The sequence below is a fragment of the Ahaetulla prasina genome, chromosome 15, assembly GCF_028640845.1.
Source record: "Ahaetulla prasina isolate Xishuangbanna chromosome 15, ASM2864084v1, whole genome shotgun sequence".
In the NCBI taxonomy this organism is placed as follows: Eukaryota; Metazoa; Chordata; class Lepidosauria; order Squamata; family Colubridae; genus Ahaetulla; species Ahaetulla prasina.
Genome location: NC_080553.1, coordinates 11404529 through 11423273, shown reverse-complemented (window position 1 = coordinate 11423273; position 18745 = coordinate 11404529). Strand labels below are relative to the sequence as shown.

The 18745-nt window shown below is 42.2% G+C and overlaps 2 protein-coding genes across 4 annotated transcripts in view; both read left to right on the top strand.

Annotated features, from left to right (window-relative positions):
* The window catches only part of LOC131185852 (immunoglobulin lambda-1 light chain-like), a 62716-nt gene that overhangs the window by 1562 nt on the left and 42409 nt on the right, over window positions 1-18745 (top strand). Inside the window, exons 3-4 of the mRNA XM_058158783.1 lie at window positions 20-91; window positions 322-627. Of these exons, the coding sequence (XP_058014766.1) occupies window positions 20-91; window positions 322-627 (378 nt within the window). The remainder of the gene's footprint in view (window positions 1-19; window positions 92-321; window positions 628-18745) is intronic.
* Window positions 7994-18745, top strand: part of LOC131185889 (immunoglobulin lambda-1 light chain-like) — a 46676-nt gene continuing 35924 nt past the window's right edge. Inside the window, exons 1-2 of one of the 3 annotated variants that reach the window (XM_058158867.1) lie at window positions 7994-8054; window positions 8287-8591. In XM_058158867.1, the coding sequence (XP_058014850.1) occupies window positions 8009-8054; window positions 8287-8591 (351 nt within the window). In that variant the 5' untranslated portion in view covers window positions 7994-8008. Of the gene's footprint in view, window positions 8055-8286; window positions 8595-12430; window positions 12487-12718; window positions 13027-18745 lie in introns of those variants that run through there. The other 2 variants (XM_058158868.1, XM_058158869.1) reach the window with 2 other exon arrangements.

Here is an 18745-nt window from a genome sequence, read left to right as displayed (position 1 = left end):
AGCAGTCTTCCAGTTTGAGTTTCCCAAACAGCTCGATTCTGCATCATGGCCTGGTCTCTGCTCTTGGCTTTCTTCTTTTTGTGGTGCACAGGTAATTTAGGAAGAATTCTCAGCTCTGGATTTATCTGATGGTTTGGAAAGCATCAGCTTCAAGCTGTAACTGTGGTTTGATCTTGATATCAAAGCCACCCGCTTGCATGCCTCCCAACCCATCGAAGTTCAATGATGTCTGGATTTCAATCAGAGCAGCTCTTCCAAAGATACTCCAAGAGTGGATCTATAGGATGTTTATCTTCATTGTCTTCCTTTTTTTACTTTCAGGAGCCAATTCCCAGTACACCTTGACTCAACCTGCCACACTATCGTTTCCTCTGACACAACCAGTAAAGCTCTCTTGTACCATGAGCCGAGACAGCCAAGTGGGCAGTTATACCATATCTTGGTACCAACAGAAGGCTGGAGAGAGCCCCAATTACCTTCTCTATAATACTGGCAGCAACGGCCGCTTCACGGGGTCCAAGGACACCTCTGCCAATGCAGCCTATTTAACCATTACAAACTTCCAGCCTGACGATGAGGCTGATTACTATTGTGCTGGTCCTTACAGCAGTGGTGGCAACTGGAGGTATCCACAGTGATACACTCACTTGCAGAAGTCAGACAAAAACCTCCCCTTGTGAACACTTCCTCTTAGTGAACCATCAGTCTGGCCTGGGAAATTCTGACACAGTTAATACTTAAAGAGGAGATTCGGTTCTTCTCTCAGCCTTGCTAAGCCTAAAGACCTTGTCCTGCATCACTTTTGAGAAAAATAAAAAATGACAGGGATAAATTTGCAGTCTTCATCACGGTTTCAATAAAAAAAAAAACATTGCATCCATTAAATTTTTACTTCCTCCCCCCCACTCCCCGATTAAAATTTGAAAATATATCACATATTTCTCCTAGAAAGGAAAATATGGGCAGGGGGTTGGACTAGATGGCCTGCAAGGTCCCTTCCAACTCTGTTACTCTGTTAATGTTTCTGTTAATATAAGGCGGCTGGTGTGGTATTGACTTCTTTAAAAGGTAAAGATTCCACTTGCACAGATGTGCTAGTCGTTCCCGACTCGAGGCGGCGGTGCTCATCTCCGTTTCAAAGCCGAAGAGCCAGCGCTGTCCGAAGACGTCTCCCTGGTCATGTGGCCGGCATGACTCAACGCCAAAGGCACACGGAACACTGTTCCCTTCCCACCAAAGGGGGTCCCTATTTTTTCTACTTGCATTGTTACGTGCTTTCGGAACTGCTAGGTTGGCAGAAGCTGAGACAAGTCACGGGAGCACTAGGGATTCAAACCGCTGAGCTGCCGACCTTTCAACTGACAAGCTCAGCGTCCTAGCCCCTGAGCCACTGCATCCTTTATATTGACTTCTTTATGGGAATGCAATTCAATGACCAAAAGGACTCCAATTTTGAAAGCAAATCTGATGTAGAATAGAGTTTGAACCAAGAACCATGGTTGAACTATAATTTAAATTTGCACCTCTATAACTGTCTGGTTCGGTTCTGCAACCCAACAAGAAAAACACAGACTTCAGAGGATAATTAGAACTGCAGAAAAAATAATTGCTACCAACTTGCCTTCCATTGAGGACCTGTATACTGCACGAATCAAGAAGAGGGCCGTGAAAATATTTGCAGATCCCCCGCATCCTGGACATAAACTGTTTCAACTCCTACCCTCAAAACGACGCTATAGAGTTTTTCCCCGAAGGCCATCACTCTGCTAAACAAATAATTCCCTCAACACTGTCAGACTATTTACTGAATCTGCACTACTATTAATCGTTTCATAGTTCCCATCACCAATCTCTTTCCACTTATGACTATAACTTGTTGCTGGCAATCCTTATGATTTATATTGATATATTGATCATCAATTGTGTTGTAAATGTTGTACCTTGATGAACGTATCTTTTCTTTTATGTACACTGAGAGCATATGCACCAAGACAAATTCCTTGTGTGTCCAATCACACTTGGCCAATAAAAAATTCTATTCTATCTATTCTATTCTATTTGTGCCAAACCTCAAAATTGGGTGGGTTTCCTTGTTGTTGTTTTACCTTTACAGTCGATATTTCAATAATATGAGAAGTTTGATTTCCACGATAAAACCAGTGGGTTTTTTTGGTGTTTTTTTTTGACAATTCAAAAGCAGAAATAGAGGCAAATTTGGCCGAGGGAAATTGTGGGGGGTTTTCTGTGGCTGAACCTGAACCTATCTCTTCATCCCTAATCTATGATCTTAACCGCTGTTTGGCACTTTACAATTCAAAATTTTTGTTGTGGTTGCACATGCTTGCTTCCTTGAACTTTAAAGGTAAAGGTAAAGGTTCCCCTCGCACTTACGTGCTAGTCGTTGCTGACTCTAGGGGGTGGTGTTCATCTCCGTTTCAAAGCCGAAGAGCCAGTGCTGTCCGAAGACATCTCCGTGGTCATGTGGCCAGCATGACTCAATGCCAAAGGCGCACGGAACGCTGTTACCTTCCCACCAAAGGTGGTCCCTATGTTTTCTACCTGCATTTTTACATGCTTTCGAAACTGCTAGGTTGGCAGAAGCTGGAACAGGTAACGGGAGCTCACCCCGTTACACAGCAATACTAGGGATTCGAACCGCTGAGCTGCCGACCTTTCAATCGACAAGTTTGACGTTCTAACCCCTGAGCCACCACGTCCCTTTCAGTGGTACTTAGGAACGTGCAAATACGGTTGTGAATATCTAAATTGTCCATCGCATAACTTTGCAGAATTTGTTGTTTGACTGGGGATGGCAATGTGAATAAATGGTGACGATCCCTTCCACAAGTTCCAGGATTTCTTCCTCCTCGAAGGATAGTAACTTGGAAAACATTATCAGTGCCCTAGCAATGTTTTGCTCCGGCTTTTGCAAATTAGTTCAAGTAACAGGATTGGCCAAAAGGCTGTTTCTTGACATCAACGAATCTTGAGAAAGGTCCTATCCTCAACATATCTACGAGATCTTTGGGGACCTCGGACTGATAGTCTGAAACCAGCTCCTGCCACATGGCCACCCACATTCCAGAAGGGATGTTGGTTACTTGCTGGTTTTCCAGCAGAATTCTATAAGATAATAGAAGAACAAATAGGACCAATAATGGTTGATTTATTTAATGAGGTATTAACATCAGCTAAAATGCCGGATACATGGAGGGAAACACTAATTTCGCTAATTCCGAAGGAGGATACGGATCCTAGGCTGATACAAAATTATAGACCAATCTCTCTGTTAAATGTAGATTATAAAATATTTGCTACTATTATCGCCAACAGACTAAAGAAAATTTTGAATGATTATATACACTCAGACCAAAATGGATTCCTTCCAGACAGACAAATTAGAAACAATTTAAGAATAATAATGGATAGTTTAGAATACTATGAAGCTCACCCAGAGAAACAGGTAGCCCTTGTTTTCTTGGATGCCCAAAAAGCATTTGACAATCTCAATTGGCAATTTATGATTCAACAAGTATACGATATGAACTTTGGCACCAAATTTGAGAATATTATAACAGCAATTTATTCGATACAAAAAGCAAAAATTATAATCAATGGAGAAAATACCCAAACTTTCAATATAGAAAAAGGAGTTTGACAAGGCTGCCCCCTATCCCCTCTGCTCTTTATATTTTCATTAGAGGTATTACTAGAACGAATTAGACAAAATCCAGAAATAAAAGGATTGAAAATTAGAAGTGAAGAATATAAACTGCAAGCATTTGCAGATGATTTGGTTTTTATCATTGAAGAACCACTAGAGAGAGGACAAGCACTAATTAAGGAATTAGAAAGATATGGAACTGTAGCAGGGCTGAAAATTAATAGACAGAAAACGAAACTTCTACCGAAAAATTTAACAGAACCACAAACAATAGAATTGGAAAGATCACTTGGACTTCAAACAACAAGAAAAATCAAATACTTAGGGATATGGTTGACAGCGCATTGTAAAGCAATAAAGGAGAATAACTACAACAAATTATTACAAGAAACAAAAAAAGATTTAGAATTGTGGAAGAAGATGCAGCTGTCACTATTAGGAAGAATAGCAGCCGTAAAGATGTCCATACTACCAAAATTCCTATATTTGTTTCAGACTGTTCCAGTCAAATTAGAAAGATCTTTTAATGACCTTAATAAAACAATTGGAAAATTTATTTGGCAGGGAAAAACCTAGAATAAAACTAAATATCTACAAGATATGAAGAGCAGAGGAGGATTTGGATTACCAAATTGGGAATTATATTATAGTGCAGCAACACTAGTTTGGTTAAAAGACTGGATTAATTTAAAGAATAAAAGAATACTAGCTATAGAAGGCCACGACCTACAGAGAGGATGGCATGCCTTCCTGTGGGAAACAGGCCATATGAAACAAAAATATTTCCACAGACATTTGATTAGAGATTCCCTAATAAACAATTGGATTAAAGTTAAAAAGAAACACTATATAAAAATCCCAATTTGGCTATCCACAATGGAAGCGATGATTCACCCAAATAATTTAGATTTGAATAAAATGCTAAAATATAAATATCTATTAGATATTCATGGAAAATTATAAACACTACAGGACCTCCAAGAACAAGGACTACGGGTTGACTGGTGGGCCTATCTTCAGTTACAAAATCGATACAAACAAGATATAAAAGAATATGGAATATATTTTAAACCACAGCAATTAGATAAAATTTTACTAGGGCCAGACAAAAAAAATATTACCCAAATTTATAAATACTTGCTAGAAGTAGAATTGGAAGAAGAAGTAGTGAAAGGATGTATGATTGCATGGGGTCAAAATATTGGACATAATATAAATTTATCAGATTGGGAGAAAATATGGAACAGAAATTATAAATTAACAAAATCAGCAGCATACAAAGAAAATGCATATAAAATGTTCTACAGGTGGCACCTGCCCCCTTCGAGACTAGCGAAAATGTATCCCAAAATGTCTCCCATATGCTGGAAATGTAAAAATAAAGATGGAACATATTACCATATGTGGTGGTCCTGCCCCGAATCACGTAAATATTGGTTAAAAATTAAAAAGTGGCTACAAGAAATTACGAATGAACAATTGGATCTAGAACCCGAACTTTTTTTATTGGGGATTTTTAAAAAATACTTGAAGAGTATAAAATATTTAATACTACATATATTAACTGCTGCTAGGATGGCCTTTGCTCAATGTTGGAAACAGCCATGTGTGCCCTCAGAGAGACTTATTATACAAAAGATTATGAATTGCGCAGAAATGGACAAACTAACTCTGAGTCTGAAGGGTAAAGAGACATCAGTATTTTATGGTATATGGGAACGGTGGTATGGATGGATGGAAAGGAGATAGGAATTTTTAGTTACTAAGCATAATCAATAGATAAAATAAGAATACAAATATATAGAATTTAATGTTTGTCATTATTGCACGGATTATTGTCAGATGAAAAACACCACAAATAGCTGTTAAATGATATAAGCTTTTCTTTTTCCTTTTTTTTATGCTTTTAATGTAAAAAAGTTCAATAAAGTATATTAAAAAAAAAAGAAAGAAAGAGGAAATCGTGTCTTCGCTTCAAGTGCAATTCTTTTTATCCAAAAACTGCTAACAAGATGCAAGCTGAATTTGCATAAAGGGGAGGACTTCGATTTTGGTGAGTTTAAAGGGACAATAGCAATCTTCCAGTTTGAGTTTCCCAAACAGCTCGATTCTGCATCATGGCCTGGTCTCTGCTCTTGGCTTTCTTCTTCTTGTGGTGCACAGGTAATTTAGGAAGAATTCTCAGCTCTGGATTTATCTGACGGTTTGGAAAGCATCAGCTTCAAGCTGTAACTGTGGTTTGATCTTGATATCAAAGCCACCCACTTGCATGCCTTCCAACCCATCGAAGTTCAGTGCTGTCTGGATTTCAATCAGAGCAGCTCTTCCAAAGGTACTCCAAGAGTGGATCTATAGAATGTCCCTCTTCATTCTCTTCCCTATTTTTTATTTTCAGGAGCCAACTCACAGTATACCTTGACTCAACCTGCCACACTATCGTTTCCTCTGAGAGAAACAGTAAAGATCACATGTACCATGAGCCGAGACAGCCAAGTGGGCAGTTATAACATACATTGGTACCAACAGAAGGTTGGAGAGAGCCCCAATTACCTTCTCTATAATACTGGCAGCAACGGCCGGTTCACGGGGTCCAAGGATAACTCTGCCAATGCGGCCTATTTAACCATTACAAACACCCGGAGTGAGGATGAGGCTGTTTATTATTGTGGTGGTGGCTACAGCAGTGGCAGCAACTATCAGTATCCACAGTGATACACTCACTTGCAGAAGTGAGACAAAAACCTCCCCTTGTGAACACTTCCTTCTTCCCCTTCGTGAACCATCAGTCTGGCCTGGGAAATACTGACACAGTTAATACTTAAGAACAGACTCAGTTCTTCTCTCAGCCTTGCTAAGCATAAGGACCTTGTCCTGCTTCGTTTTGGAATAAACAGGAATAAATTCTCCATCGTCATCACGGTTGCAACGAAAAGTATTGCGCACATAAGTGCTGTTTTTTAGTGCTGTTTTTCCCCCTTTTGATTAAAATTCATGGGTTTCTGTGGCTGAACCTGAACTGATCTCTTCATCCCTAATCTATGATCTTAACCACTATTTGGCATTTTTCTATTTAAGATTTGAGATGTGGTTGCGGATGCTTGCTTCCTTGAACTTTAAAAAGAGCCAACTAACTCCTTCCCCTTTTAAGAATCCTCTTTCAAAAGACAAGGCGATCTGTCTCAACAGAGGGTTGGCCAGGCGGAGGAGCTCTTGCTACATTTTCAAAATATTTTCACAATTTCAGATAGAAACTGAAAATCTAACCAAAACAAGAGCTTTATGTGAGCGTCATGTAGCACGCCAGGCGATGCGCTGAATTTCTCCAAACTGAGTTCACTTTGGAAAATGATGTTACAGAAATCCTAATTTCTCAGGGATTCTGGAGTTTTTCTTCCTCCAATTACTTTGCTGAAGAGGTGAACAAATTAAAATTAGTTTGAGCACTGAATGGCTTCTAGGTAGCTTGATGATGGCTTATGAATATGAAATAAAGAAACCAGCTTCTGTATCATGGCCGCCCTAAGTATATCCACAGTCTAGACAGATGGATGAAAGAAGAGATAAAAAGAGGAACGGTAAAGTATCTCTTTCCTCCTTCTTTGCTGAAGAGATGATTAACAAACACAACAAATATACCATAATCTTGTCAGAAATATGATAAAACAGAATCTTCCACCAGAAATGACAGATGTAGTCAATGAAGTGAGAACGCGAACCTCGTGAAAGGAAACACTGACAGTAGACTGACATATTGCACAAATAAATATTTTTATATAAATATCTGAGCCAAATTTAATTTTGTGGTGGGGGGGGCAGACTTGATTCCCAAGCATGAGGCTCTCTGTATTTCTGCAGAAATAATCAGCTGGAATCAACGTTCTCATCCCAAGGGTGACACACAAACAATGCCTGGGGATTTATTCCTGGAGGGTTAAATGGTTAAAGGATGTCACTGGTGCTTTAGAAATGGTTTTGTCTGAATTTTGCAAATCGGTTGTTCAAATACAAGATTGGGAGAGAGTCTGTTCAATGACATCAGCAGATATTCAGAAAGGTCCAGCATCTATGAGGACAGAAAGAGGTCCATGGGGACCTTAAACCAAACCAGCTACTATAACATGGTCCCCCTAAATATTTCCAGGTTCCAAGTGAGGTGAATGAAACCCGAGGTTAAAAAGACGCAGGAAACCATCACTTTCTGTCAAGTGCAATTCTTCTTATCCAAACCCAGCTAATGAGATGCAAACTGAATTTGCATAAAGGGGCGGTCTCAGATTCCTGAGGGTTTAAAAGAAACACGGCACTCTCCCAATCTGAGTTTCCTAGGAAGATCAGCTCTCCATCATGGCCTGGTCTCTGCTCTTGGCTTTCTTCTTCTTATGGTGCACAGGTAATTTAGGAAGAATTCTCAGCTCTGGATTTATCTGATGGTTTGGAAAGCATCAGCTTCAAGCTGTAACTGTGGTTTGATCTTGATATCAAAGCCACCCCCTTCCATGCCTCCCAACCCATCAAAGTTCAGTGATGTCTGGATTTCAATCAGAGCAGCTCTTCCAAAGATACTCCAAGAGTGGATCAATAGCATGTTTATCTTCATTGTCTTCCTTTTTTTTTATTTTCAGAAGCCAACTCACAGTATACCTTGACTCAACCTGCCACACTATCGTTTCCTCTGGGAGAAACAGTAAAGATCACATGTACCATGAGCCGAGACAGCCAAGTGGGCAGTTATAACATACATTGGTACCAACAGAAGGCTGCAGAGAGCCCCAAATACCTTCTCTATAATACTGGCAGCAACGACCGGTTCACGGGGTCCAAGGACACCTCTGCCAATGCGGCCTATTTAACCATTACAAACACCCGGAGTGAGGATGAGGCTGTTTATTTTTGTGGTGGTGGCTACGGCAGTGGCAGCAACTGGAGGTATCCACAGTGATACACTCACTTGCAGAAGTCAGACAAAAACCTCCCCTTATGAACACTTCCTCTTAGTGAACCATCAGTCTGGCCTGGGAAATTCTGACACAGTTAATACTTAAAGAGGAGACTCGGTTCTTCTCTCAGCCTTGCTAAGCCTAAAGACTTTGTCCTGCATCACTTTTGAGAAAAATAAAAAATGACAGGGATAAATTTGCAGTCTTCATCTCGGTTTCTTTTTCATTTATCATTTCACACGCAGGAGAATATTAGCAAAATTCTGAGCATCTGCAAAAGAGATAATATGAAACGTTCTAGTCCTTTACTGTGCTACTTCTTTGTGTAAAATAATTAGAATTAAAATCTTATCCCAGTTTCTAAATTTTGAGGAGGCTAAACTAGAATTATGGTTCCATACAAAGTAGTTGATATTATTAGTTTGGACAAAATAGGAGAAGACAATTTGACCTCCATATATCTTACTGACAGGAAAGTTGGAAACCCAACCCATTGGGTTGGGGGTTGGACTAGATGGCCTGCAAGGTCCCTTCCAACTCTGTTACTATGTTAATGTTTCTGTTAATATAACGCAGCTGGTGTGGTATTGACTTCTTTAGAAGGTAAAGATTCCACTTGCACAGATGTGCTAGTCGTTACCGACTCTAGGGGGCGCTGCTCATCTCCGATTCAAAGCCGAAGAGCCAGTGCTGTCCGAAGACGTCTCCATGGTCATGTGGCCGGCATGACTCAACGCCAAAGGCACACGGAACACTGTTACCTTCCCACCAAAGGGGGTCCCTATTTTTTCTACTTGCATTTTTACGTGCTTTCGGAACTGCTAGGTTGGCAGAAGCTGGGACAAGTCACGGGATCACTGGGGATTCAAACCGCTGAGCTGCCGACCTTTCAATCGACAAGCTCAACGTCCTAGCCCCTGAGCCACCGCGTCCTTTACATTGACTTCTTTATGGGAATGCAATTCAATGACCAAAAGGACTCCAAATTTGAAAGCAAATCTGATGTAGAATAGAGTTTGAACCAAGAACCATGGTTGGACTATAATTTAAATTTGTGCCAAACCTCAAAATTGGGTGGGTTTCCTTGTTGTTGTTTTACCTTTACAGTCGATGTTTCAATAATATGAGAAGTTTGATTTCCACGATAAAACCAGTGGTTTTTTTTTTTTTTTTTTTGACAATTCAAAAGCAGAAGTAGAGGCAAATTTGGCCAAGGGAAATTGTGGGGGGTTTTCTGTGGATGAACCTGAACCTATCTCTTCATCCCTAATCTATGATCTTAATCGCTGTTTGGCACTTTACAATTCAAACTTTTTGATGTGGTTGCACATGCTTGCTTCCTTGAACTTTAAAAGTAAAGGTAAAGGTTCCCCTCGCACTTACGTGCTAGTCGTTCCCGACTCTAGGGGGTGGTGCTCATCTCCGTTTCAAAGCTGAAGAGCCAGCGCTGTCCGAAGACATCTCCGTGGTCATGTGGCCGGATGACTCAACGCCAAAGGTGCACGGAATGCTGTGACCTTCCCACCAAAGGTGGTCCCTATTTTTTCTACTTGCATTTTTACATGCTTTCAAAACTGCTAGGTTGGCAGAAGCTGGGACAAGTAACGGGAGCTCACCCCATTACACCGCAGCACTAGGAATTCGAACTGCCGACCTTTCGATCAATGAGCTCAGCTGTCTTAGCCCCTGAGCCACCGCATCTCTTTAAAAAGAGCCAATTCCTTTCCCTTTTAAAAATCCCCTTTGAAAAGATCCGGCAATCTCTTCTCAACAGAGGTTTGGCCATGTGGAGGAGCTCTTACTACATTTTTCAAATATTTTCAGAGGACCATTTCAGATTGAAACGGAATATCTAAACCAAAACAACTGCTTTACATGAGTTTGGACGAAGCAGCCCAAGCGATATGCTGAATTTCTACCAGATGGATTTCAGTTTGGAAAATGATTTTTCAGAAATCCTAATTTCTCATGTATTCTGAAGTTTTTCTTCCTTCCAATTTCTTTGTCAAGGAGATGAAGAAAATGAAGGTTGACCGCTGAGGGCTTGTTGAGAGCTTCATGATGGCATCATATTATAAAATAAAGGTTTCCACATCAAGTCAGCCAGGAATTGACCAAATTATGTACCATATTTTCCGGAATATAAGACGCTCCAGACTGAAAGACGCACCTACCTTTTTTGGGGAGGAAAACAAGGGGAAAAAATCTGCCTCTGCCTCCCAGCAATTTGCAGCAAATCCTTGCAGCAAACAACAAACAACCTTTTTCAATTTCAGTTTCAGTTTCAGCATAGCCTGATTAGCAAAAGAACAAATTCTCCTTCTGAATCCCATCAATTGGCCTCTTTGCAGCAAACAGGCAAACAGCCTGTTTCATCTTCATTTTCAGCACAGCCTGATTAGCACAAGAAAAAAAATCTGCCTCCCAGCAGTTTGCCTCCTTGCAGCAAGCAGCCTGTTTCAGTTTTAGTTTCAGTTTCAGCACAGCCTGATTAGCACATGAAAAACAAAATCTGCCTCTCAGCAATTTGCCTCCTTGCAGCAAACAGCAGACAGAGGAGGCTCATGGAGGCGGCAATAGGCAATGGCAATCCTTGCAGCCTGAAACAGCTGATGGTCAGGAGACCGATCCAACCGACAATCAGCTGCTTGTGCTAATCAGGATGTGCTGAAGCTGAAACGGGCTGTTTTCTGTTTGCTGCAAGGACGCAAATTGCTGGAAGGCAAACGACAAAGGGTGGGGGTCGACAGGTGGGCAGGGCTACATTCGGTGTATAAGACGCACCAAACTTTCACCCTCGTTTAGGGGCGGGGGAAAGTGTGTCTTATATGCCGAAAAATACGGTATACCTTCCTTATATTCTATTTCATTCAGCTCTTTCTCTGAATAATTCATTGGTAGTATTAACACAAAACATCTCACTAAACTCTGTCCAGAACTTAAGGGCTGCATCATGCAAACAACACGCTAAGGAAAAGTACCCACATTTCAATGGTACCATATGAATGTGCAAATGCAGTTGTGAATATGCAAATTGCCTATCGCAAAACTTTGCAGGATTTGTTGTTTGACTAGGGATGGCAACAATTGTGTGTGAATAAATTGTGACACACCACTCCACAACTTCCAGGATTTTTTCCTGGAAGGATAAGAACTGGGAAAACATCATCAGTGCCCTAGGAGTGTTTTACTCTGGCTTTTGCAAATTACTTCAAGTAACAGGATTGGCCAAAAGGCTGTGTTTTGTTTTTTTTAATTTGAATTTATATCCTGCCCTTCTCCAAAGACTCAGGGCGGCTTACACTATGTCAAGCAATAGTCTTCATCCATTTGTATATTATATACAAAGTCAACTTATTGCCCCAACAATCTGGGTCCTCATTTTACCTACCTTATAAAGGATGGAAGGCTGAGTCAACCTTGGGCCTGGTGGGACTTGAACCTGTAGTAATTGCAAGCAGCTGTGTTAATAACAGACTGTCTTAGCAGTCTGAGCCACCAGAGGTTTGTTGACATCAACGAATTTTGAGAAAAGTCCTATCCTCAACATATCTACGAGATCTTTGGGTACCTCGGACTGATAGTCTGAAACCAGCTCCTGCCACATGGCCACCCACACAGGTATCTCGAGGGCCAAAGAGAGACAAGCCAAACAAGAGATTAAAAAGAAAGAGTAAACCATGTCTTTCCTCCAAATGCAATTCTTTTTATCCAAAAACTGCTAACAAGATGCAAGCTGAATTTGCATAAAGGGGAGGATTCCAATTTTGGGGGTGTTTTAAAGGGACTTCCAATTTACTCTTCCAATCTGAGTTTCCTAAGAAGATCAGATCTCCATCATGGCCTGGTCTCTGCTCTTGGCCTTCTTCTTCTTATGGTGGACAGGTAAATTAGGAAGAATTCTCACCTCTGGATTCATCTGATGGTTTGGAAAGCATCAGCTTCAAGCTGTAACTGTGGTTTGACCCTGATATCAAAGCCATGCCTTCCGTGACTTCCACCTCATCGAAGTTCAGTGATGTCTAGATTTCAAATTAGAGCAGCTTTTCCAAAGATACTCCAAAACTAGATGAATACGATGTCCACCTTCACATTCTTCCTTTTTTTTTATTTTCAGGAGCCAACTCACAGTATACCCTGACTCAACCTGCCACACTATCGTTTCCTCTGGGAGAATCAGTAAAGATCACATGTGCCATGAGCCGAGACAGCCAAGTGGGCAGTTATAACATACCTTGGTACCAACAGAAGGCTGGAGAGAGCCCCAAATACCTTCTCTATGATAGCAACAGCAACGACCGGTTCACGGGGTCCAAGGAGAACTCTGCCAATGCAGCCTATTTAACCATTACAAACACCCAGAGTGAGGATGAGGCTGTTTATTATTGTGGTGGTGGCTACAGCAGTGGCAGCAACTGGTGGTATCCACAGTGATACACTCACTTGCAGAAGTGAGACAAAAACCTCCCCTTGTGAACACTTCCTTCTTCCCCTTCGTGAGCCATCAGCCTGGTCTGTGAAATACTTACAGAGTTAATACTTAAGAACAAACTCAGTTCTTTTCTCAGCCTTGCTAAGCATAAAGACCTTCTCCCTTTTGAAAGATGAAAAACGGCAGGGATAAATTTGCAATATTCATCATAGTTGCTTCCTTCTTTAATTGAACAATCCGCCTGGCCCAGTGTTGGGTTGTTCCCGGTTCGGTCCGGTTCTTGCGAACCGGTAGTAAAACCGGTGGGAGGCTCCGCCCAACGACCCAGATGTCATCATCGACAATCCTTCCACCCATTGCTTCTGAGGGTAGAACAAGAAGCAATGGGTGGAAACTGATCAAGGAAAGAAGCAACTTAGAACTAAGGAGAAATTTCCTGATAGTTTGAACAATTAATAAGTGGAACGACTTGCCTGCAGAAGTTGTGAATGCTCCAACACTGGAAATTTTTTAAAAAATGTTGGATAACCATCTGACTGAGATGGTTTAGGGTTTCCTGCCTGGGCAGGGGGTTGGACTAGAAGGCCTCCAAGGTTCCTTCCAACTCTGTTGTTATATTAATCCACGCATGCGCAGAAGCACATGTGCGCGCTTCCGTTGTGAACCGGTAGTAAAGATAGGTAGAACCCACCCCTGGCCTGGCCTGTGAAATACTTACACAATTAGTACTTAAGAACAGACTCAATTCTTATCTCAGCCTTGCTAAGCGTAAAGACCTTGTCCTGCATCATTTTTGAATAAAATGAAAAATGAAGGGAATAAATTCTCAACCATCATCATGGTTGCAATTTAAAAAAACATTGCATTCAGTACATTTTTACTATGGTTTTCTTTCTCCCCCCCCCCTCCATTTTCTTAAAATTTCAAAATATAAGACATATTTCTCACAGGAAGGAAAATAAAAGGAGGCTGGTCTGTTATTGGATTTTAATGGGAGTGCAGTTCAACTACCCAAAGGACCCTGTTTTAGAAAATAAATCTGATGTAGAATTAAGTTGTTGGATTCAACATCACGTCAGCCAGAATTTGACCAAATTATGTCCATCCAAGACACCCAGAGTTAAAACTGCTTAAATTATGCATTGGATCGTCTAAGCTTCTTTGTAAAAATAACAAACCTCAGGAAATGTCTGCATAGAACAAGATAAGATTGGGAAGGTTTCAAGCCCCCACTACGATTAATGAAAGGACAACCCAACAAATTTAACCTTGTACTAAATATCGCAAAATGTAATCTTGCATCCAAAAACAGCTGGGGTCAACTAATTGTGAACATCTGACCGTATGAAAGGGAATACGTGGATTTAAGTTGTTGTTCAAAGAACACTTTTTGTATAAATATCTGTGCCAAATTTTACTTGGGGGGGGGCTTGATTTGCACTTCAGTCCCGAGTCTGAGGCTAATTTTTGCAGACATAAAAAGCTGGAATTACCTTTCTCATCCCATGTGTGACACCCAAATAATTCCTGGAGGTTTATTCTTGGCGGGTTAAATGCTTAAAGGATGTTACCAATGCAGTGGTGAGATTCAAATTTTTTTTACTACCTGTGGGCGTGGCTTGGTGGGCGTGGCAGGGGAAGGATACTATAAAATCTCCATTCCCTCCCCACTCCAGGGGAAGGATACTGTAAAATCTCCATTCCCTCCCCACTCCAGGGGAAGGATACTGCAAAATCCCCATTTCCTCCCAATCAGCTGGGACTCGGGAGGCAGAGAATAGATGGGGGCGGGGCTAGCCAGAGGCGGTATTTACCAGTTCTCCGAACTACTAAAGATTTCCACGACCGGTTCTCCAGAACTGGTCAGAATCTGCTGAATCCCACTTCTACACCAATGGTTTCGAAAAAATTTTGTCTGAATTTTGCAAATCGGTTGTTCAAGGAATAAGGAGTGGTGCAGTGGCCTATAGGTGGAACTCTCGCCTCACAATCAGGAGGCTGTGAGTTCAATCCTAGGTAGAGGCAGGTTTGGGCACAATGAGAATAAATCTGCTGAACAACATTCCACATTGGCGACAGAAAGGGCATCTGGCCAATAAACACACTGCTAGCTCCATTCAGCTGCCCAGATTCCAAACTCCAAGGAATAATGGGATCCTTAAAAGAAGATGATGATGATGAGTTGTTCAAGGAATAGTATTGGAAGAAAGGCTGTTCCTTGATAGCAATAGATCCTAGAAAGGTTCTCTCCTCATCATATATGAGGACAGAAAGAGGTCTTGGACCAAACCAGCTACTGCAACTTGGCCACCCTAAGTATCTCCAGGTCCCAAGAGAAAAGAATGAAGCCACTACTAGACCAATACCAGAACAACCAGCCAGTGGTGGGATTCAAATAATTTAACAACCTGTTCTCTGCCCTAATGACCAACTGGGTAGGCATGGCTCAGTGGTCATGTGACCGTGTGGGGATGGACATTCAGGTCGATGGGCACTTTGCTGTTACAATGTAATAAGGATTAACCGGAGAGGCAGTTTCCGTAAGCAGGGCAATAAAGATTAGGCTAGAAACACCACCAGAATGTTGCCTTCCTTACAGGATTAGCCCTGTAAAGTGGGAAAAAACTAAATAAGATTTCTTCCAACCACCAGTTCTCTGAACTGCTTAGGAAATTAACAACTGGTTCTTCCAATTAGGTGTGAACTGGCTGCATCCCACCACTGCAACCAGCCCATTACCATCTCTCATTAGACAGCTTGATGCAAGAAAATAAATAAGCATCGACTTCATGAAGTCTCCTCCCTGTTGGGACATATGAACCAATGAGAAGTCTGGAAAGGAGGAGGAGGAGCAAACCATGCAGATGGATTCTAGGGAAAAAGAGAGTCGATTTAAGAAGCCCCCCAATAAAAGGCACTTGCATTAAAGCAGAGGCTGAATTTCCAGCTGCCCCAGAACTTCTCAAAATGTTGGGAGCATCCCTCATTGTCCTTCTCGGGATCTGGTGCACAGGTGAGTGAAGGACCACCAGGTCCCAAGTAATGAACCCAAGAACACAAACCTAGAGCTTTATTCTCTCCCCCAGGATCCAGTTCTCAGCCAACAGTGATTCAAGAATCTTCCATGTCACCTTCCCTGGGAGAGACGGTCAAAATCTCTTGTTCCCTGAGCAGTGAACTAGTAACATCGTATTACCAATCCTGGTATCAACAGAAAGAAGGAAGTTCTCCCAGATTCCTTTATGGTTACTACAGCAGTGCAAGCCCAGGCTCTGGAGACGTCAGCCGCTTCTCTGCCTCCAAGGAAAGCAACCAAAATAAGTGGTATCTGACTATCAGGGACATCCAGATAGAAGACGAGAGTTATTATTACTGTGGTGTGTGGTATAGTGCTAGTAATGCTCTCCACAGTGATACAAACCCAAGAGGAACTGAGACAAAAACCTCCAAGAGAAGAAAGAGCAACGGCATTCAACAGTCCTTTCAGTGATCTCTATTCTTCAAGCAACATCCCTTTTCTCTGAAGCTGAGACGGACGGTTCAATGAAGCTGGCCTTTTCTTTATGAGTAGCAGACCGAAGCTGCCCTTTTTTTGTTTTTAATTATTTGAATTTATATCCCGCCCTTCTCTGAAGACTCAGGGCGGCTTAACATTGTGTTAAGCAATAGTCTTCATCCATTTGTATATTATATACAAAGTCAACTTTTATTGCCCCCAACAATCTGGGTCCTCATTTTATCTCCCTTATAAAGGATGGAAGGCTGAGTCAACCTTGGGCCTGGTGGGACTTGAACTTGCAGCAATTGCAAGCAGCTGTGTTAATAACAGACTGCTTAGTCTGTTGAACCACCAGAGGCCCTTGATGTCATGCTTGACTGAAACAATTTCTCTTTGAACCTTCCAGAGTCTCTGTCAACTCGCCAAGCATCCCTGGCCTGCTCTCGAGTTGCCAGAGGCAAGGGGGATGGGAAACCGATGAAGCAGTCTGCAGCCCAAAGACAGGAGCGCATTCCAGACATATCTTTCTCAAGGCTGTCTCCCAGGGTTACCCACTGCGGCCGATGGGGAGTGGTCTCTACAACCCGCGAAATTGCTCCATTGGCGAATGTGATTGATGACGCACCCTGGGGGGAGTTGGAGGGAAACAGGGTCACGATTAGGGCTGTAAATTACGTGGGGTCAGAGTTGGCTTCATTTGGGAATGTGCTGACACACCCGGTTTTCCTGCTGGTAACCTGGGATACAATCTGGAGAAAGGTCTGCATGGAATGTGCTTCTGGTCGTGGCAGCTGAGCTGCTCCATCAGTTTCTCCCCCCACCTTGCTTATGGCAACTTGAGAGCAGGCTTGGAATGCTTTAAAGGTAAAGGTTAAAGGTTCCCCTCGCACATACATGCTAGTCATTGCCGACTCTAGGGGGCGGTGCTCATCTCCGTTTCAAAGCCGAAGAGCCAGCGCTGTCTGAAGACATCTCCGTGGTCATGTGGCCGGCATGACTCAACACCAAAGGTGCACGGAACGCTGTTCCCTTCTCACCAAAGGTGGTCCCTGTTTTTCTCCTTGCATTTTTTACCTGCTTTCGAACTGCTAGGTTGGCAGAAGCTGAGACAAGTCACAGGAGCTCATCTCATTACACTGCAGCACTAGGGATTCGAACCGCTGAACTGCTGACCTTTCGATCGACAAGCTCAGCTGTCTTAACCCCTGAGCTACGAGTTGACAAATAACAGAGTTGGACAGGGACCTCAGAGGTCCCTTCTTGGATGCAAAGCCAAAGATTTTCAAAGACAAACTCAAGAAGTTCCAGTGGCTTTTGGGGAAAAAGCACCTTTGGGTTGGTGAGAAAGAAAAAATTGGCAGATCTTCTCCTCTGTGTGACCACCTGGTGGGGCTTCCCCACTGTACTCCACTTTAGAGGAACTGAGACCTGAACTTCTGATGCAAAAAGCAACAACCTAACTGAATTTCTTCATTTTAGTTCTACCGGCTGCAACCCTTTTGCTTTAAGGTTGAGGCAAAAATTTCAAAGAACCTGAGATATTTCAATGAATTCAAAATGAAAACAGAGTATCTGCTTTCACAATCCTATGTGAGCTACGAATAAGGCTTCCTGGATGAGCACCAGCCCTGGTCGTCCCGAAGTCTTCAGAATTAATGAAATAAAACTCTGTTTTCTTGAGAGCAATCCAGAAGGACTATCCTTGCCCCCTGAAGCCCGAAATCTAAAACCAGAATATTGAAATAAAACCCTATTTATTTTCCCACACTCCACCTGAGATCAAATGAGCTGATACACCCATCCATACACATGATTGTACATGGATGATCCTGAATGGGACGCTACTGACGATTCCCCTTTCTGAAGGAGATCAACACGAGTCCTCTAAGACAGCGGTCACCAGCTGGTGGTCCATGGACCACTGGTGTTCTGGTGAGAAAATTTTGGTGGTCCGCAGAAAAATTATTTGCATTTTTTATATTGCACTAAATCAGGGGTCCTCAAACCACGGCCCCTGGGACGGATTTTTCTGCAATGAACATTTGTGTTGCTGCAGAGAGTTTCCCCCTTCGGGGTCTTTTTGTGTGGGTTGGAGGGGGGCAGAAATTCCGATTTGGGGTCAGCTTCAGCCTCCTGGTGCTGGCTGGAGGGAAGTGCTGCTGGTGGTGAAGAGCTGGAGGGCCTTGTTCCAGTGGGACTGCATCATGGCCTGG